The sequence below is a fragment of the Athene noctua genome, chromosome 12 (assembly GCF_965140245.1).
Source record: "Athene noctua chromosome 12, bAthNoc1.hap1.1, whole genome shotgun sequence".
Lineage (NCBI taxonomy): Eukaryota > Metazoa > Chordata > Aves > Strigiformes > Strigidae > Athene > Athene noctua.
In genome coordinates, this window is record NC_134048.1 from 5,297,508 (window position 1) to 5,318,379 (window position 20,872).

Sequence of the window (20,872 nt, forward strand, 5' to 3'; positions counted from 1 at the left end):
GGGAGGCCCTCACCCCTCACCCAGGGATGCCAGGCAGCACGGTGCTTATCTTCCCTGTGCAGGACAGGGCTTCAGGGGCACAATTCCCCCGGTGGGACACCAACACCTCCATCCTGGTCTCCCTGGGTGGCATTTCTCCAGCCTCTCCTAAACCTCTGGCCAGTCCTGCTGCCCTTCTCCAGACATTCCCCATCTCATTGCTGCGTTCATTCAGCACACAGCTGAGCTGGGCCAAGACCTCTGTGGGCATCACATGTCGCTCCTGCCCTTGGCCACCCCCTGGCAGCAATGACAGCAGAAAGGTGACATTTGCAGGGGAAGGAGAAACACGAGATAACCGTGTAGCTCCATAAAATACCTCCATGTCCCCCCACCTCCTTTCCCCATGCCCCCTGCCCCGCCTGGCTTCCCCCCAACCACGCCCGCGGGCCAGGAGGGACTAGGCATTTCCTAAACGTGGGCTGCGGGCTTTGGCTGCGTGTGGGGCAGCGGCTGCCGCAGGGTCAGGGCACGGCGGGAGGGAGGGAACCCCCCGCCCGTGACGGGGTGCTGCCGCCCCCCGAAAGCAGCCACGCTGCGCCCTGCTGGGGGCGGGGTGGGGCCTGGCCCAGGGAGGGGGGAGCCCCGTGCGGCCCCGTCCGGGAGGGCTGCCGGGGGGCGGGGGAAGGGGCACAGGGGGTGGCCGGGGTGTAAAACAGGTGGCACATGGCCGGGGGGAGGGACAGGCGACCCAAAGGGTGACACGGGAGCAGGCGCAGGGCAGCCCGAAGGTAGCGCGGGCGGGGCGGCCCAGCACTACGCGGTGGGGACCGGGGCTGCCGCAGCACGAACCCCGCGTTAGGCCACGCCGCTCACGCCACCACCCGCCGCGGGCCCTTTAAGCGCGCCCGGGGTCGGCCGCGCAGCTCTCGCGAGATCCGCCGTTGCGCCGCGCCCCGCCCCGCCCGGCGGCGGGCCTCGGACTACGCGCCCCATAGTGCCCCGCGCGGAGCAGCCACCAATAGCGGCGCGGGGAGGGGGCGGGGTCAGGCGGGCGAGCGGCCTGTGGCGTGGCGCCCCGCTCCCGCGCGGGCGGGGCGGGCGCCCGCTCCCCGCCCCGGTCCCCCGGAAGTGATGTCACGGGCCCCATGTGAGCCGATTGCAACACATGCAGCGCGGAGAGGGGGAGCGCGAGCAGCCGGTGTCCGACGTCAGCGCCGCCGCCAGCCGCGCGCCGCCGGGGGGGACCGGGCCTGAGGTGAGGGAGCGGCGAGGCGGGCGGCGGCGGGGCCGGGCCGGGGCCGGGGTCTAACCGCTGTGTCTGTGCCGCCGGCCCGCCGCAGGCCGCCGCAGCCGCCGCCGCCGCAGCAGGAGGAGGAGGAGGAGGAGGAGGAGGAGGAGGGAGAAGATGGCGGACGATCCCAGCGCTGCCGACCGCAACGTGGAGATCTGGAAGATCAAGAAGCTCATCAAGAGCTTGGAGGCGGCCCGCGGGTGAGCGGCAGGGCCTGCGCCGCTTCGGGAACGGCCGCGGCGGGAGGGCGGCCGCGGGGCGGGCCGGCGGGCGACGGGGTCCGCCGCCCCGGGGACGGGGGGCGGAGGTCCTGGCCGGAGCGGGAAACGGAGCTACGGGGGCTGACGCCCGGTCCCGGCCCCGGGCCTGCCGCCGCGGGGGTGAGGGGAGGGCGCGGCGCAGCCCCGGCCCGGCGGCCCTTTCTCGGGCCCCGGTGCCCTTTTGTCTCGCCGCGTGGTGAAGCGCCCGGCTCCCCGGAGCCGCTCAGGGCCTTGGGGTGGAGAGGAAAGCGGGTTTGGGGTCCGGTGATCGGGGCCGGGGGGGGCCGTGTACCCCTGGGGAGACCGGGGAAGGCTTAGTCGCGGCACGGAAGCGTAACCGCGTTTCCCGCACGGGAAAAGGGCAGCGCCTGCCGCTAAGCTCCCCGCCGGCCTCGGCTCGGCCGCGGCTTGTCAGCTGTTTCCCCCTCCACCCCCCTAAGCGGATGAGCTCGCTCCGGCCGCCCCTGCGGGGCTGTCACAGGTGTGTGTCCCTGCCCAGGCCCCGCAGCGCCGGGCGGAGGAGAGGGGACGCGGGGCCCGTGCTGGCTGCGGAGCTCCGCGTCGCCTCCAGCTTCGCCATGCCCCCGGCTGCCCCGTGCCAGCTGGCACCGGAGAACGGCTGGATTATATCGGCTCCTCTGCCCCCCGTCCAGCCTTGGGCTCCTCCCAAGGGACCAGCTGGCTTGGGGAAGGCAGGACGGTAAGGGCAGGCAGGCAGGGGCTGAGGCAGAAGTTACTTTATTGTTTCCCTTACTGATACTTATTTGATCTTACTCCTTCACCTTCCAGTGAAAGTGCTTAGCTCCATTTCCCAAAAAGCAAGTGCTTCCAGAGTTTGGACAGAGTTAAATTTAAAGGCTCTAATCCCACCTATATGGTCCTTTCAATTTGATTTATTTTTTCCCCAGCAGAAGTAAAATTGCTGGATGTTCTTACAGCCTGCCCATGCCAAAGGTGACGTGGTGCCTTTTTCTGTGGGTAACTCAGCAGTGCCTTGTTGCATGGGTCGGAAAGCTGCTCAAGCTTGAGTAATTGTTAAGAACTACGGGTTCTGGAGCTCTAAAATAGCAGAGAGTGTGTGTCTCAGTATACAGCACAATAAAATAAAAATGAAGGGTGACTCCTTAGCCACCCTTGTGGCTCCAGTTTCCATAGGCTCATCTGAACCACTGTTAATCTAGCTGGGGCAGCGATGGCATCGTTTTGTGGCCACCCAAAAGGATGGTTGCCTTTGGACAGCTCTCATAAGCCACTATCTTGTTCTTTCCTTAGTGCTGACATTCGTTCTTATATGTAGAGTAGGCCAGAGGAAATCTTTCAGCTGAAAACTAGCCTAGGCAGGAGGGGAAAGGGGGGAGAACCCAAGCCACAGGTCTCCCTAAATTTTTTTTCATCTGACTTACAACGCGGCTGTGAAGGGATGAGGTATGGGGAACCAGGGTTTTCCTTCCCTGCAGCAGAGTGGACTTTGACTGCTGAAGCTGGTCATTCAGCTGTGCCTTCGCACGGCGTTGACAGCGTGTGTTGTACTTGCGGAGAGGTCCCAGCAAGCACAGGAGTTGTTCTGCCATGAATTTGAAAGGACTTGTGGAACTATGGGTGTCTGCTGAAGCTTGTGAAAACAGATATTGGTCCCTGTACCAGTTCTGAGGGAGGCTGGGGTGTGTTTTGGAGATGTACAGTTAGCATTTTGGTTCTCCCTGATGCAAAATGTGGTAGCATAAGCATGCCTACTTTTAGCAGCAGCTATTATGTTGTTTGGAATAGGTGAATGTTGCAGAGAGCAAGATTAAAACTGGTATTGGAGAGGTGAAGCTGAAGTACTAGCTTGGGGTGGGTGGCTGTTGGGGGTAAGGGCTTCTTGGGGCCACAGCCCAGGTGTCTTCCTTATCAGTGATCCCTGGTTATCTCTCTACTTCATAGTAAAGATGCTGCAAGCGCAGTAAAATGCGCTTAGGAGGTTTAGCTAAGCCCTCTGGATCCAGCATATCTTCTAGATGTCGTGATACTGCTGTTCCTTAATTTATTATGTGTGCTAGCTGCTAAACTGCCACCTGACGAAAGCTGCTGACGCTAGCAATCCTTGCTGTAAGCAAGGTTATGCTGGTTATGTGTAAATGTGCATCGTGCTTCCAGGGAGTCCTAGCTAAAATTATCCTAGTCTGTTTGGGTCCAGCAAGAGGAAGAGATGCTGCAACTTTTGCCACCAGAAGCACAAGAGGTGTGAGGCAGTAAAACAGGCTTTTCCGGCCTTTGGGAGAGTCGCTTCCTCTTCCTGTGAAGTAGGAAGACCTGTTCTGGGGTGGATTAGGGGGCAAAGCCTAATAGGGCGATGTGGAGGGCCAGGGACTCCTTGGCGTCTCCACCTTCCCTTACTCATGCACTCCTAATAGTGACCCAGCAGCAGTGTCCCAGTTTTGTGTGCTGGTTGTTCCTGCAGTGGATCAAAGGGACGGGAAGTGGAGGAAGCCGGAGTTAGACATACAGTTTGCGTGTGGCAGTTGGGGCACCTCTGCTGCTAGCCAGCTATTTTGGTAAAATCTCAATGAAATCTGCAGAATGTTATCAGAATGTTAAGTGAACGTGGGAGCAAGGAAATGCTTTTATCATGTCTGGGATAGATGGGGTAAGTGGCAGTATTTGGTCAGAAAACCAAGGGAGACGATTAGAGCTTCAGCTTTACCAGAAGCTGATCTGCGAGAGGCCAGTGATGCTAATGTTGCCCTTCAAATTTTAAGGTAACATCCTAGCAAGAATGTTCTGTGTTATTTTTTCCAGCCCTGCTTAGGAAAGCTCACTTTATCACTGATCTCCAGATAGCAAGAATCTGGCAAATCAAAACAATGAAAATAATTTTTAAAACCCCAAAACCCTGTCTTTGCTGGCAGGGAGTAGGAGCTTTTGTCTCTATCTTGCTCCCTAAGACAGAAGTGTCTGTTATCTCTTCCTGGCTCTTCCGAAGTTGAGTTGCCAACTGTCTGATAGTGTACGAAGTTAATAAGTTGATCTTTCTGATTTGGTGAGAAGGAGAGGAGGAGTAGCTGGTATCTGCAGAGTATGTATGAGTGAGAGCAAATGGGGCCCGAGTTCTGTGCTACAGGCAATTAACCTTTCTAGCCAGAAGAGGATGAGGGTAAAAGGCTGGTGATAAGCAAGTTAAGCCCTTGTAAGAAGTCTATCCTTGTCATTCATCTCTGGTAGCTTGGAGTGCTCGGACTTTCATCAAGCATCTCTGCTTCTTCCCTAGGGATTCTGCTTTCAGTCCACAGTTAGTTTCTGTAAAACAGAACCTTGGTGAAAGACAGTGCACCCCAGAAGTTGCGGCCATGTCTTTGCGTGTGGATGTTGCAGAAGTTCAAGTAGAAGCAGGATTAGCCGCTATGTTTTTCCCTTATGCTCTTTCTCTGGGCTTTTCTGCTGTTGCTTCGTGCAGTTTTCCAGTGTCAGTGTTAAACTGACAATCACTCTTTGTTCTTTTGGTCTTTGCAGTTCTGAATAGTTAGCAGAGCTATGGTCAGTTTTTTCTGCTAATCTAAGCTGTAAATGCTTGGCAAAATAAATTATTAGCAACAGCTAGCAGTCTCCTTGCAGGCTTAGGCTTGAGATGTCACATCTGAATCCTGTTTGGAAAACTTCTCAAGGTCTTAGAAACGAGGGCTTTCTTCCTGCAAATGGCTTTGCTCAGAAACAGTTTACTAACACCTCTGCTGGGCAGATGGACTTTGTGACCCTGAGTGAGAGCGAAGCAGGTGCTGATGTAGGGTGTGGAGATGCATTACAATGGTAAAACCTTAAAGAATCTGCTTCCTTGAGACATCTCTCCTGCCTTGAACTTAAAGGCAGAGCTAGACGTCTCTTCAGAGCAGTAGCTCTGCTATGAGTTACTTTACTGAAACAGGGGTAAAGGCAGCAAAGAGAACTGTTTTTGAAGGCTCTGTCTGCAAGCACCACTAAGTTTGACAAACAGGATGTCAGAGAACATTTTTGCAAATTAAGTATTTTGGAAGGTGGGAACAGGGCATATGCAGGCTTCTAAGGAAGTGCAGAAACTCGCTCTGGACAAGTAACTTATTCTGGTTATAACTGGAAGAAATGTATCGAGGCAGGAGAATGGAGAAATGGCAAGAGAAGGGGAAGTCTTGCTGTCTCCAGAGCCATGGGAAAGCAAAGCAATGCAGTTTCCTGCTAGGGTTTGGATTTTGCCAAGTTGAGACTTCCATCTGCTATATGGAAGAAACCAAATGTGAGACAAATAAAAAGTCACTAGGAAATACAGAGGCCTGAAAACGTGTGGGAATTCCTGCAAAGTGAAACACACACTAGTTCTGCTTGAGGGTGGAAAAACTGACCTATTGCTTAGACATAAATGGTTTGTCCAGCTTGTGTTGCAGAAGGTGTCATTTGCAGCTGGGCGCTCCTGCCATCCATCTTGCTTTCCTGATGGAAAGGCCCAACTTTGGAATTAGCCTCAAGCTGCTGTTATTTCCCAGCCTGGTGCAACAGGAATGGGAGGCTGCTTGGGAGAAGGTGGGTGGTGCATCTTCTGTGCATCTCTGCACCTTGTTCTGGGGTGTCCCAGGATGGTCCCGCTTTTGTGCCCAGGCAAGTTGGCAAGGCTGAGACAACATGGTGGTTCTGGAGAACAAGATGGTCTTGGCCTGTTCTGCTGTTAGCATGGTGGGCCTTTCCCAAAAGTGACCTGAAAGCGCACTTTCTCGTGAGTTAACACTTGCAGCTGTGAGTGCTGCAGCAGCACTACCTGCCGGGATGCATTTAGGGAGTAACTGGAGTCAGTTGCAAGTAAATGTCCTGTACAGGTTTCCCTTGTTCCTGATTTCTTTTGAACTGGTGGTGCTGGGGTTATACTGTGCTGCATCAGTGAGCTGTATTTCTCTCCTGAATTAGGCGATGTGAATACTCAGTCAGTCCTGGGAACACCTGCAGCACTTGACTGTAGATGCTTTGTTCTGCTGATAGCCCCGTGCTGTACACTTCGTTGGACTAAAGTTGCAACCAGGCTAGAATAACCGTTGAACAGTTGAATGTGCTAGAACAGTTGATTCTTAACTCCGGTGTGAGTTCCTCTACTGCACCGTATATGCATATAAGATATAGTACACCACATACACTGGTGTACTGTATCGTATGTGATTGTAACAATACCACCATATCTATGCAAGTACCAGTATAACTATCTTGTCTTTAAGTGATGTCATACATCAGGAGGAGGATTTGGTGTGATTTTTCATTGTTGTGACTGGTTTTTGGCCACACTGCCAGAGATGTGTCAGTTCAGAGGCTCTCTCCCCTGCTCCCAGGATGCTAGCACATCTTTCTCTACCCTCCGTATCGGGATCTGTTGTTGTGGCTGTGGCTCGGGTCTGGGCTCAGGGGAGCAGTTTAACTGTTGATACAGGATCTGTTTCTGCAGAGCTGAAGCTTTCACCTTAGGACGTGGAGTATGATGGAGACCTTGAACCGGGCCTGGGTGAGCTGGTGGATCTGTGAAGGGCAGTGCTGTGGCAAGGTACTACTTGGCTTTCCAACTTGTGCTGTGTTAATTAGGTAGCAGTGCTGATATGTCATGCTAGTGCCAGTCATGGGATAGCCTTGAGGATCTCTCCACAGCAAGCTGATGTCTCTAGTGGACCTACCTTTGTTAAAAGTCTTTTGCTGGGATCTGGGCTGGGCCAGCCTTGGGGTGAGCAGATGTCTTTTGCTCTGGGGGAATGTGAAGCTGATGAGTGGGGCAAGGACTGAAAGAGTAGCCTCTGTGGGGTGGCACATAGAATTGGAATTTACTGACAGTGAGTTTTCTGCTTTGGCTTTATGATCATCATTAAAGTGTGGAGGGTTTGGGGGAAGAGCTTATGATTTGAGTTCTTACCTAAGCTGAGTTGCTTCCTCGAAGTAGTGCTTTTTCAGCCTACTTGTCTTAAGGGTAGTTTCTAAAGGAGGTCATGTTTCTGTTACAGAGGTAAGGGCTATAATATTAATATTGCCTTTTGCTTCTGGTAGTGTGAGAAGAAGGAGATGGCATTTGCAGAGAGGCCAGAATAGAAATAGTCCAGGGCAGAAGTGATACCTGAGGGCTCTGTGGCTGGTAATCATGTAGGATGTACTGCAGCTGCCTCCATGCTGTTTCCCTGCTTTGACTCTGAGTCTCTTCAGGCTGCCAGTCACCATAGTGCTGGGCTTAGAAGCTGAATATGGATTTCATGTGAGCGGGGCTGATCAGACCTCTCGGGACTAAGGCAGTGTCTCTTAAGAGCTTGTGTTTTGGTGGTGTCGAGGGTTGGTGGTCAGAGAAAGCTGCCCTCTCCCTGTGCCAGGCGAGAAGGCAGCCGGAGCTGGGGAGAGTGTCCAAAGGGTTGTTGACAATCTGATGGTTGCCCCTGTCTAACTGTTGTAAAACTTTTCCTGGGCTTTTTCATCTGCCTGCTCTACCTGTTCCTTTTGAATTATAGTAACAATTAGGAAGTGCTGTTTTGAGAGTACATGCTAGCAAGTGGCAGAAAATAATCTGATCAGGGAGAACAGTTACATGTCAGACAAGAACTACAGTAAGTGTTTTATAGCCCCTGGTAGTTCAGCAGCCTGATACCCTCTTTTACAACTGCGTGAATCATTAGCTAACAGTATGATTCATACACAGATCATCATTCACATAGAGCTAATGAATGAGCCCCTGACTGCTGAAGACGAATGACGTGGTAGAAGATGGGAATGAGCACCTCAAAAGAGGACAAACTTTTTTGGCTTTGTGGCAACTGGATTCCACCCCCCCTGCCGTTAGCTCCCTATTCCCACGTAGCTCTGAGGCATTAACATCTTAACAAGCAAATCTGGATTTGTTGCTTCAGTCCCTCAGTGTACATCTTGTACCCAACTGGCCCATTAGCATAATGCAACAAGTCTTTTAAACTTGGAGCATTAATAATTGGAGAGGGAGGAGGGAGAGCTGGGGAGCTGTGGCAAAACTGAGCCTCCCAGTGAGTCACAAATGTCTGAAGTGCAGAAATGTCTGTTCCACTTACCAGTAATTGGGCATCCGGGCTTTCTGCATGAGGTCAGATGCAGCCAATAAGGCCTATTCAAAACATGCCTATGCAATTATGTTTTGTGATGTGTTGCCTTTGATCCAAGGATTTCAGACTGGCATTGATTCACCTTCCCCGTGGGGTGTGCAGCATCCACTCGTGCTGATTCAGTGCTCTTTGGCAGTACAGGATGAAGTCAGGATCTGCTCCTGGAGCTGCAGAACTGATTGGGGATCTGGGTGTTGGTGGTTGTCCGAGCGGCAGCCGCAGTGTCGGAGCTGGCTCCAGTTGGGGATGGGAGGAAGCTCAGAGCATGGAGCTGCTTATGTGGACCTCTGTACAGGTAGCACGTGCTGGACTGATGGGCAAGGGTTCACTGTTACCTGCTACCTGTGCGGCCTTTGGACATGTGATACCTGGCCAAATCCTCTGCTATGTGGAGCAATAGAGGTCTGTGACCTGATTCTTCTCTCACCTCCGCTCTGTCCCTGGGGAGTGATGCATGCTGAGCTCAGGAGGCAGATCCTGGCAGTGGGCCAGCGCCTGCTGAGGGGGGGAAAGCACTACCTTGCCTGACCCTTGGTGAGACACTAGCCAGTCTTGCCTCTGCTCCTCTGCTGAAGCAGCCATTTGCTGCCTCCCTGTGGGAAGCTTTTCCTTGCTGCTGAAGCAGAGGGTGCACTGGGTAAAGCAGTCTCACTTCTCTTCTCTGGGGCGGGTTCTGGCTTGGTGCTTAGCTCCCTAGCTTGCACTTGGTAAGCTTGCTTGGCATCTGGGGGCTTTTCCTCTTTGAGAAGGTCAGTGGGTTAGGGTAAGAGGGCAGAATGCCTTTTCAGGACAGTCTTAATGTCTGCAGTCAAGCTGTTTCTGGTTACACAAGGTGCCTTTTGTATCTCATCTGCCAGCATTACAGGAAGATGATATACAAGATTCCTGACTAGGGCTCTGGGACAGAACCCCAGCCTGAGAGCTTGACATTGTGTGAGCCATGGTGGCAATAGCTGCATGGCCTCATGCTGTGCAGCTAAGTGATTTTTCTTTGTCCAGGGTACAGGTGGCATTCAAAGGCTGACAGGGGAGTTAGCTATGTGGAGTGTTTCTTTGGCTCAGGGGAAGGGGCTTGCTTTCTCCAATTAATGCTGAAAAGTACTCTTGAGGAAAGAATTACTTGGTCTCCTGGCTGTGCGATCCTCCCCTCTTACCCACTCTGCCCCCCGTCTTGTGCTTTTTCTGTGCTTCTGAGCACTGGATCCAGAGAGATCATCCCTGCCTTACATTTGTTTGGGAACTGGTCTCTTTATCTTCTCCATCTTCTTCAGATGACCTGGAAACCTTTGAGGAACAACTTGTATCAATATTGCTTTTTAGTAGATGATCCAGAAGTATGCTGTGGTAAAATGCAGAATGCTGTTGAGGTGGTGGTTGTGAGGTTCTTGCTGAAATGGTGCTGTAAAAAGTACTGCCAACAGCATCATTTCAACCCAATTTTACCTTAAACTTCAAAGGAGCTAATGGTAGGTTCTCATTGTCAGCTAATCAGAGTTGTGTCCTGTCTAGGTGTCTGTGCAGCAACTTGTCTCCTGCTTGAGCTGTGCTTTGAGTCCATCATCTGAACAGGGAGAGGGATTCCATCTATTTCTGATGGAGACATCACAAAAAACTGTTGCTTCTCAAGCAGCAGATTGAGGCATGTTGGCTGTGTTTGTTGCAAAGCATTCACAGGCAATGCAGTCCTTGGGTAAGCTTCCAGATGATGTTGCTTCTAAAGCACTGAAGGGATCTGAGACTCAAGATTTTCTCTGCTCTTTCCTAGCACGCTGGCAGGATTTCCAGGAAAAGTTACGTACCTTTGGATCTGCTGTCGTGTCTCTAGATTTGGCATTCACTTCATATTTGATTAAGGATTTGTGTTATTAAAAGACTTATTAAAAGCATAGCTATGACCTGTTTATGTACTTCACAGCCATAATTCATACATTGTAAGCGTATATGCTTAGAACTTCCCTATGGCAAGGTCAGCACTGTTGCATACAGGGCTTTTATGAATAGGGAGTATCTAATGGCCTGTGTGTTGTAAGAGAACCCAAACCAGCAATTTTGGACTTGCCGATACCAAAGGACACTTACTTTTTATAGCACTTCATTCAACATCTCTGCTCAGTTACAGGATCAAAAAAACATCAAATATTCTTTACTTACATCACTGCTTGTCTGGACTCTGCTCTCAACTTAGTCCTTTGCTGAAGTATCATATGCCTGCGGTGCTTTGTGGATATTTGTGCAGAAGTAGCTCTCGGACCTGTGGTGTGTAGCTGGTGAAGTTCTGCTTTGGATTACGTAGATACTGCTGGCATCCATCTTGCACCTGACTGTGGATGTGTCCGTGATGGAACTGGTCTAGATATCATATAACTGCAGTAGTCTCAGCTGTCCAGGCAGCTTGGGCTCCTCGGTATGTGTGATGCCTGCCTAGCGATCAGCAGCACTCTTGGATGGAGACCAACAGATGTTACGCTGGGAAGGTAACATCGCTTGAAGCAGTATGTGGCAACCGTTACTTCATAGAAAGCTTCCTAGCTGTGGTATGTGGTTAAGATCAGATTATCTGAAAGCTGTTTGCTCCATGCTCCTGGCAGTCGCATACAGGCCTCGTGCTGCTCTTGGTTCCTGGGGAAAGCAGGACTCTCCAGAAGTTAGTGTCCTGTAAAAATAAGCTCATTTTGAGTCACGGAGAGTGGCTGACCTTCCTTGCCTCTGTATCTCCACATTACACAGTGTGCCATCTGTGTGAAATGGTTCAGCATGGAACAACTACAGCTCAGCTGCTGTTTGTCAAGTCTCCTCTGATACCACAGGATAGGCCAGTAACTGCTATTTATCTAGCATGTCTGTTAAATTAATGCTCTCCCTTGCCAGTGCATATCCCAAATTCCAGGAGACAGGTTGAGTGACTATTCCTCTGCAGACTTCTTGTTGGGATTGCTCTTGTCTGCCAGGTCGAGGGTAGCTATCGTTGGTGCTTGCTGGTTTGTTTTTTCTGTGGTATGTGGCCACACAGGTAGCCATTTTACTGACATAATGCTGTGTAAGAAAACCACAAGACCAGTTTCTAGTTTCAGCTGAAAGCTTGAAGGTGTAAGGATCTTCTCAGCTGTTCCTTCTGATGGGCAAAAGAGTAGAAACTGAATCCCTGTAGATGAAGGTGGCCACCTGGAACAGGAGGCTCAACTGCCCGCTGTAACAAAAACCATCCATGGGCTGTACTTGGCAGTTTATTTCAAATGTGACACACTGCTCACTTTGTGCACTTGCCTTCTGTTGTGGCGGCTTCCTCATGCTGAACCATAAAACGCGTAGGCAGTGGGCACCGCTCCTGGTGTCAAACATGGCTTGGGACTCCGCACAGCAATCCAGCTGGTGGAAGTGTTTCTCCTGTGAAATCCCTGCTCTTGCATCTGGGAAGAACCCAGCAGTTCTCTTCCTGGTCTGCAATACCACAGCTGTTGTAAGGCATGGTGAGATGCTGTCGGGTGATATTTCTTAGGCAGTTCAGGAATATCTTGCAGGGAAAATGAGCTGCTTGGACTGCCATAGTACCTGCTTGCAAGAATATTGGCAAAACTTTTCCCTTCAGCTTTTCAGGGCTAGGTTAGTGATGATTCAGCACTGCACACACAGCCACTCGCTTGTTAACATTTGCTCTTGAGCCTCTCTGACTGGGAAAGCTGTTTATTTTGTGGTACAGTTGTCCGAAATTAAAATTGTAGTAACATTGAAGTTTTAATAATAGAACAGTATGTCCTATCCACAAACCTCAATTTTCTAAAGAACTTGCTGTCTGGAGAGAGCAAAATGTGTTTGGTTTTGTTTCCCCCTTTCTCCCAAACATGGCATGTAGGAGTAGGGTTGGAGCCCACCTGCAGTGGTTTAGGAACAAAGTTGAAGCCCTGATCATCATCATCTGTCCTGGAGTTACTTAATGCTGGTACCTTCCAGGCTCTGCTAGATCTGAACTAATTGCCAATTACTGGCAGGGCTGGCACAATGTGAGTAGTAACCATAGTACCCAGACAGTGAAGTGTTTCTACCTTTCCAGAAGTTGGCACTTAATTGCCCTCGTGTTTCTTTATAGCGTGTGGACAGGTGCCCTTAATGCTCTTAATTGTTTTCTCCTCTGCAGTCTCTTACGCAGTGGCACATGTTGTGCTGTGCTGTGGTCCAGGATTCTGGTTTCTTACAAGGCTTCTTACAAAGCAAACATCTTGGAGCTTTGGGTCTTGATGCACGTACTTGCATTACAATGGCAGCTCTTTGGCTGCTGTGCCGGCACTCCTTTGCCCAGAATAGGGACAGCAACTGTCTCTAGCTGCTTAAAACTTCCTGGCTCAGCTCAGTCTGAAAGCATTAGCTTCCAGCTGGTCTAGTGTAATTTGTCTTGGGTGCAGTAAAACCAGGGGGGAAGCCTCTTAGCAACACTGCATTTTGAAGTTGAGATCCTGCTGAGCAGAATATAATCTGGAGTGCTTCGGGTCCGTCCTTCCTGCAGGAGTGTTGGGGATGATACAGGGAAGAACCAGCTCATTGCACCTTCGATCTCAAGCTGCCGGTGTGAGCACTGCCCTTAATATAGATTGATTACTTAATTGTTCGCTGTAACAATTCTGTAATGAAGTTCTGTCTGGCAGTGTGCTCCCTTGGGGATTCATGGCTGGCAATGGCCTGCCAGGCAGCAAATGTCCCGTGTGCTTCATGCTCAGCAGAGCCTGTTGGTTTTAGAGCTCTGCTGTTTGGAAAGGCCCCTTTCACAGGAGGTGACTGTCAACATGATTTCCTGTATCTGCTTCCCAGAGTAAATGCACTCTAGAACCTGGTGTGCAGCTCATCTAGCAGCTGTGGAGGAGGAGGCATGGATTTTGCAGAAATACCTGTCATCTACTTCAGGAAGAGTGGCTGAGAAGACCCATAGGAAACCTAGAAAATGTATCACTATGCAGAATAACCTCTTTTTTTTTTTTCTAGGTGTTGTTGAACAGCAAGGTTTTTTAGAAACTCTTTGCTATGTTTTCTCTCATTGTGGTGAATCTTGCAGATGAAACTACAGGTTTGGGTTTTTTTGGTTTTAGACCTCGCCATCTTGCAGTAAGGTCTCATACAGGTACAAGCTTGCTTTGAGAGGGGAAAAACCACTCTTCTGTAGTAGGATAACAAAGTCTTAGTGGTGTGTGAGGGAGTTCTGCAGCCATCCTGGTCACTCATCTGCAGGTCTGCTTCGGCTGCTGTCTTGTTGGTCTCGCCCTCTCTGGGACATGATCTAATTTAGTGATCAGATACTGATTATGTGCTTGTTTAAGGAAAAGGGAGATGAGCAGGGGGTGCTGACTGTTACCTTTAATTAGCTGGCTGCCTAATTAACTGCTTGGTTGGGTGGCTTAGCTGTACCCAGCAGGCGGTGGCACCAACAGCATGCCGGCAAGGGGCTGTGTCCCCCCGGGGTGCTGGGGACATGAGGTGACAAACCAGCTGACTCCTTGTGCTCCAGACTCCTGGGATGCCATGAGGTGCTCTGTGAGGTGCTCCAGCTGCCACTGCTCCTGTGGCAAGCTGCACGCCTGCTAATTTGCTGGATTCTGCAGGGATCCCTTAGTGCCTGAAATAGCTTTGGCTGAGTAATTAGTGGTGAAAGCACATCAAATCCAAGAAATGCACTTGTTGGTAATGGATGGTGCTTTTGGATATAAATCCAGGCTGGATTTGCTGGAGGCTTGGACCAAGCACAGTACTGTGCTGTGTTAAACTCGTTTGAGACTTAAGTCAGGAGAATGCATCATCTGAGAGATCCTTTTCATTTATTTGTTTGCAGTAATAAATCACGAGGTCTTGTGAAAGTTCCACTGTATTAGTTTGGGTAGGGTGCTTTGGGCAGGGTGTCCCTAAGGAGCAGTGACTTGACTGACACAGGTGACCACCTTACAGATAAGATGGTGTGTGTAATACAAATAATCACCAGTTATGGTGGCCCCATCAAGGCATGGGTTTGTACAATCTGGCCGGCTCACAGTATGCAGAGCTGTGCTCTGGCCAGTAGCTCTGTAATGCAGTGTTTCTGTGGCAGTGGAACTTCCCAGGGTTGGGATTTGAGGGGTGCCTTGCATTTGAAAACTGAAGGTATCTTTACAAGTGCTTTTCTACTGAAGAATTGGTCTTGGGAAGGCACACCCAGTCTTCCTCCTTGCTCTTCTCACCTGCTCCCCTAGCTCGATGTCTGCTCTTTTCCTTCTGTCCTCCATACAGGAAAGTGGTGTGAAATATCTTCCTAGCAGGGCAGCCATGGAGTGCTTGAGGGACATAACGGTCCCATCTCCCACCTGCCACATCGTGATGCCCTGAGTTCGTGCAAGTTAGGTGTGATGCGCAGAGCTTTCTAGTCTCTGGGCTGTCTGAGAATCTCTTCTTTCAGAGGAAGAAATGAACTGTGTGAGCTTGCCTTAAGAGTGTTACTTTCAGAAAAGTCGGGAAGAGTTCCTTTCATTCTGATCAGCCTCTTACTCAAAGGAGCCTGCTGGGAATGATAGGCCATTATATCTCCCCTAAGGCTTGTAGCATTCACTGGGGTAGCTAACAGCTTTAATTGAGTGGTATATGGAGTATTCTTGGCTGATGTGACCTGGAAGTCTGATAGCTGTCAGCATGGCTCAAAGCTTCTTCTGGGAATAAATGCATGCAAGTGTCTCTGCAACTTTCTTGATTAGTGTGTATGGGGATCTTGGATATTAAAACCAATTAGTTGTCTTTAAGGTGAGAGAATTATTTGACCTACCAGCATCTGTTTCAACTTGGCCTGAATTGAAGATCTTTGGAAGAGGGCTGTACAACTTTTGTAAAGAGGCTAATGAAGTGATGCTTTTTAAAGCACTTCCCTGCTGTCTCTGTAGCCCAAACACTTCAGTCAGGATGCTAGTGCATGACAATCTGAAACAGCAGCAGGCAGGTACTGTGTTAGTCTTTTCCTACCATAAGAAATGAAAAAGCAAAACCCTTTTTTTTTTATGTCTGAAAAGCACTTCATTGGTTCTCTGACTCAGAATCCTCAGTAGAGGTTTTTTCACAGAGCTTAGCTAGTTTGCCCTTGAGAGGGCTAGAGGACATGATGAGGCATTTGATTTTTATGCCATTACTCTAATATGAAGTATGACGTTTGGGTTAAATTTGAGACAGCACAGAAGCAGCACTTCAGACATCTGGGATACTTCAGTGACAAATGGGAGGTACCTGCTGGAAGGCAGAGAGGAACTTCCCTGATTTTCATTTTGGCTTTCGATGGATTTGAACCATGAGACTTCTCTGAGGATTAAGACTTCTGCAGGATCCACCCCAAAGCCATAGGAAAAAACCCCGAGTATCAAACTTAATTTTTTCATTTCATTTAAGCTAGTTCTGTGATTTGTGGGGTCTTATCTCCTGACTCCGTGCCTGGGGTTGGTGCTTCTGAACTAGCAGTCATGTGCTTAAGCACACTTTATTTAAAGCAGCTGCCAGAGTTGGTAAGCTTCTCTATAAAGCAGAGCACTAGTGGAAATCAGAAAAGGCGAACTGCTATAAAAGGATCCTTCCAGTTCAGTTTTCTGTATTAATCTGGGGATAACAAAGTGTTAAAATAGTACTTGGGTTTATTAGTGCTCCAGCTGTCTGCGAACAAATGGAATGGACTTTAAAATGTCCTTAAAGTATGTGGCTGTGTTGTTTTAAATAATCTGCTGGGGACTGGTTATGTGCCTTTAGCTTGCATCCCTTAGCCTGTACTCATGTTTTCTTTTCCAGAGTAGTATCCCAGGTTAAATGAGCAGCTTTTGGAGGACTTGGTAATGGCTAAGCTGAGCACCTGGTTATGGAGTCAAATCCTCCGAAGAGCTGGTTTTGTTTTGTTTTCTCTCCCATTCTTGTCCAGCAGAATTACACTGGTAATAGTGAAATGAAGTATCCTTGGGGAGGGAGAAGAGACAGCTGCATGCATGGAATATGGTATGAATACACTTGTTGCTTTGGCTGGTGGCTGCTCACAACCCCTCTTTTTTCCTTTCTCAGCAATGGTACCAGCATGATATCGTTGATCATTCCCCCCAAAGACCAGATTTCGCGAGTGGCAAAAATGTTAGCGGATGAATTTGGCACCGCCTCCAACATTAAGTCTCGAGTGAATCGCCTTTCAGTACTGGGAGCCATTACATCTGTACAGCAAAGACTGAAACTCTATAACAAAGGTAACTTCTAGCTTGTATGGATGCTGGCAAACTTCCCTTACTTGGAAGCAGCCTTAAGTTCCTGCATTATGCATTTTTCTGCTAATCAAATCTGTTGGCCTGTGCTGTTTTGCGCTGATATTCCAGGTATGTTGCCTGTCGATGGCTGCTTCAGGGGTAAAGCTGGGGACTAGCATAGTAAGATGGTCCTTGTCTTTAAGTGGGCTCATGATTCTGTTCTTAACAGTGCTGACTCTCCTTACCTTGGCCAGCCTTAAGAGCTATTCCACAATAGTTCATTTGCATTAAACTAGTGATTTTCCCTCAAGCAGAAACTTATGTATGCCTTATGCATGCCACTATGCAGCTGTCATCATTTTGGGAGCAAATAGACCCAGGACATCTAAAATGAGTACTGGAAAAGAGTTCATTGGCATACTCTTTACACTGACAAGTGGCCTTTATTGAGATGGTCAGTCTATAAATTGCTGTAAGAACTAGAAACACTTCACGGGGGTGTTCAGCCTTTTTCTGGGTTCTCTGAGCTTGCAAACCCATGGGTTTAACAGACAGGTATGTGTTCTTGCAGCTTTGATGCAGGTCTTTCCATCAGCATTACCTTTAGCTTCCTGCTCCAAGCTGTTCAGTATATTTGCACTAAGATAGTTTGTTTTCCATTGTAGAGCTCTGGGAGGGAATGAGGTGGGGGAAATGGAAAGTAAAGAACTTGGGAACTTCAATTTCAACTTTACCTTAAGTCTAAAGGTCTAGTAGTTAGTTCTTGGTGGGTACAGCTTGCAATATTTCTTAGTGATATAAAAATGCATTGTGTCCTTTATAGTACCTCCAAATGGTCTGGTTGTTTACTGTGGAACAATTGTGACAGAAGAAGGAAAAGAGAAGAAAGTCAACATTGACTTTGAACCTTTCAAACCAATCAATACATCGTTGTATTTGTGTGACAACAAATTCCACACAGAGGTAAGAAGTTCCCTGCCTGCTGGTCTTGCAGTAGTCAAAATTGGACTGCTTTGCCAGACTCACGGGAACAGTCCTTGGCGAGCTTGAGTCCACAGTCTGTAGAACAGCAGGCTTTAATTAAGACATTCCTGCTGGTGAAGCCACTGGATGGCTTGTGACTGGCTACTGTTCAGAAATGTGTGATATTTGCTGAAAGCAGTTGAGATACTGTCCAGCTTCTACTACAGCTGACTTTACGGCCCAGCTTGTGGCTGCTGCGTTTGTGTAACCCACAGACATAAGCTTTTCTCTGTAACTGGAGGCAGGTTTTTTTTCTTAACCTTGGTGTCTCAATAGATCTTACTCCAAGCCATGCCAGGATAATGTTGGTGTTGCCAGTCTTGATAGCAGATGTGTTAACCGAGACCCTTGATGGAGAACTGGCATGTGCCTAATCTCTCTGTGGTAAAGTGGGATTATTTTTATCCAACATCTACTTGTCTTAGTTAAATGAATGGTTTGAGACATATTTAAAGTAATGTGGATTACAGTAGTCTTGACTGCACAAAGTTTATTGCATCTAAGTCTGTTCTGGCCTGTTGGCAGTTGCAGAGGTCTCTGTAGTAGATGACTGACTGCCTTTCACGTCCATGGTATTAACCATGATAAATGTGTGGACTGAGGCTTAATTGCCTGACCTCAAACCTGTATGACATAGGCTTGAGAGGCCCTTCGGTGGTGTAGTGCTGCTTGTTTGCTTGGGTTTCATGATTGGGTTTCAAAGAGTGTGAGGAGTACAGAAGGTCAAGGTATTCTTGTTGCCCAGGTGAGGTACATCCTTATTCTTCTGTCTCCCCACCAAGGATGAAATTCCAATACATCTTTGACCTACCAGGAGTAACAAAGTTGTGCACAGGGTACAGCTCTTGAGTTCTGCTGAGTCCACACATCCATAGGCAACTGAAAGCAAGAGGTAAATAAGAGATTTCAGGAGAGTGCCAGAGGTGCAAAGCCAGGGGAGATGTTTGTCCTTGCAGTTGTTGGCAGTGGGTGGACAGTGGTGGGTTGCCTTCTGTCCTGTCAGGAAAGTGATTCATTTGGTTTTGGCTGCAGCCACTGCCTCAGGGCACTGATTCAATAAAAAAAAAATAGTTGCTGCCCAGTGGGCTGTTCGAAGGAGACAGCTGGAAATACACCCTTGGTGGTGTGTAGATTGCTCAGCAAGAGAGTGGCAATGACTTGAGAGGAATTTGTGGTAATTGCTGCTACCAATGATGTGATTACTAACATCACCTTCCTCCATGGGCTGTTTGCTCTCCTGTGTCTTTTGAGTATGTGATTATTTTACTTGGTATTGTCTGCACTGCAGAATTAAATCTAGCTGCAGAAGCCTACTGTATACTACCTTGAGCAACCAGATGATGCTAGCACTGAAGTCTTGTTTATCTGACTCATTTGGTTGTAGACCTGTGCTTTTAACCCAATTGTTCCCCACAACATGCAGCTAGAACTCAACAGCTAGGGCAGCTGACTTGGTACATCAACAGACTTGCCATGAAAGTGAGGGCATGTCAAGGAGCAGAAAAAGGATGCGATCTTCACCTTCAGGCTGAAGCTTCAAAGAAGAAACTGAACCCAAGCTGAAGGAACAGAATAAAAGCAATAGCCCTTTTTTTGTGCCTGATAGGTCAGGTGATGGAATTGCTGACCCAGAACTAATGAAGGGGAAACTGAGGGAATTCACTGATGATTGGATACCTTATTAAAATAAGAGGGAATGAAGAACATCAGAGCTGTAGTCATCTGCTGCCTGCCAAGAGTATCTGATAAGATTTCCTCTAGATACTTTATTGCCTGTGTGAAACTGAAGTAACTTCCCAAGAGGGTTATGAACCCTGATGTGTGTCTGAAGGGTAGAATTTGCCATGACTTATTTTGATACCTTGGCTGGAGCATTCATTCCAGTCACACGACTTGCTTGGCTCTGTCCCAGTTAAATAGATTGCAGTGTAGTATGCCACTTCCTCCTCTCATTCATACCACTGCTGAGGAATTAATACAGAATATTTATTTTGGCCAGTAGATTCTATTAAACCTTAGTGTCTGTTTCTTTTAAGCTTGAAAGTTGTGGACTTGGTTGTGTGGATTTTGGATAAAGATGACTGATGGTTTTTATTCTTTCCATTCAGCTCAATAATCACGCTGGCAGGCATGCAGGCAGTTAAATGTCCCGTGCAGTAAACCAACACCATCACTCTTCCAGTATTAAACTGGTGACTTACAACAATCTGGAATTTAACAAGTTCTCCATCCTGCTGATGTGGTTTTGCCAGCCAGATCCTTACTATTACATTTATTGGGCATGTATAAGTGAACAGAAGTATGTGTGTGCTGAATGTGCCTACCTGCTTAGGCTGCCCTTGAGGGAACAGTAGCTGACAGATTCCCTTGAAAAAGGAGTGTAGAGTTTGGGTACTTGTGGATGTCCCATACCACCAGAACCAGGGCTGGGCAGGAAATTGGACAAAAGTAACTCAAAAGCCTTGATACTAAGCAGTGCTTCAGTTGTTAGTCAACTTAAATGACCTTACCAGATTAATTTAGCTGTCTGCTTTAAAGGGACAAAAAATGAAGGATAACTTTATTTTCCAGCAAATTCTATGGCTGTCTTCTCTACAGCCAGTTATGCACAGGACAATTATTGCAGTTGTAGCTGCTGTTACTTACTTCTGCTTGGTAAGGCTGAATTTGTCATAGCCACTATAGATTTCATCATTCTACCTTGGGAATATACTGGTTAGTATAAATACATATACTTTGGAAGATAGTGATTAGCAGGTGCAGCTAGCCAGTATTTGTGGTAGTTGGCAAGTTGGAAGTCTGTATCAGTGCTTTGTAGTATACAACTGAACTGAAAAATGGCCCAATCAGTGAACTGAGCAAGTTTTGCTTTCCTGGCTGGAATGCTAGGAAAGTTACTCTTCCAGTTTTGCCAACCAGGGAGGTGATGCAGCCTCATAGAGGTGTAATCTGTTTCATGTAACACTTTCCGGAGCCAATCTTCAGGGTTTTGCTCTTAGACTTGCCTGTGACGTTGTATGA

The 20,872-nt window shown here is 48.6% G+C and overlaps 1 protein-coding gene across 2 annotated transcripts in view; it reads left to right on the forward strand.

Annotated features, from left to right (window-relative positions):
- The first annotated feature begins 1,129 nt into the window (after window positions 1-1,129).
- Window positions 1,130-20,872, forward strand: part of ETF1 (eukaryotic translation termination factor 1) — a 28,390-nt gene continuing 8,647 nt past the window's right edge. Inside the window, exons 1-4 of one of the 2 annotated variants that reach the window (XM_074916261.1) lie at window positions 1,130-1,237; window positions 1,323-1,473; window positions 16,656-16,831; window positions 17,652-17,791. In XM_074916261.1, the coding sequence (XP_074772362.1) occupies window positions 1,388-1,473; window positions 16,656-16,831; window positions 17,652-17,791 (402 nt within the window). In that variant the 5' untranslated portion in view covers window positions 1,130-1,237; window positions 1,323-1,387. Of the gene's footprint in view, window positions 1,474-16,655; window positions 16,832-17,651; window positions 17,792-20,872 lie in introns of both variants that reach the window. The other variant, XM_074916260.1, reaches the window with a different exon arrangement.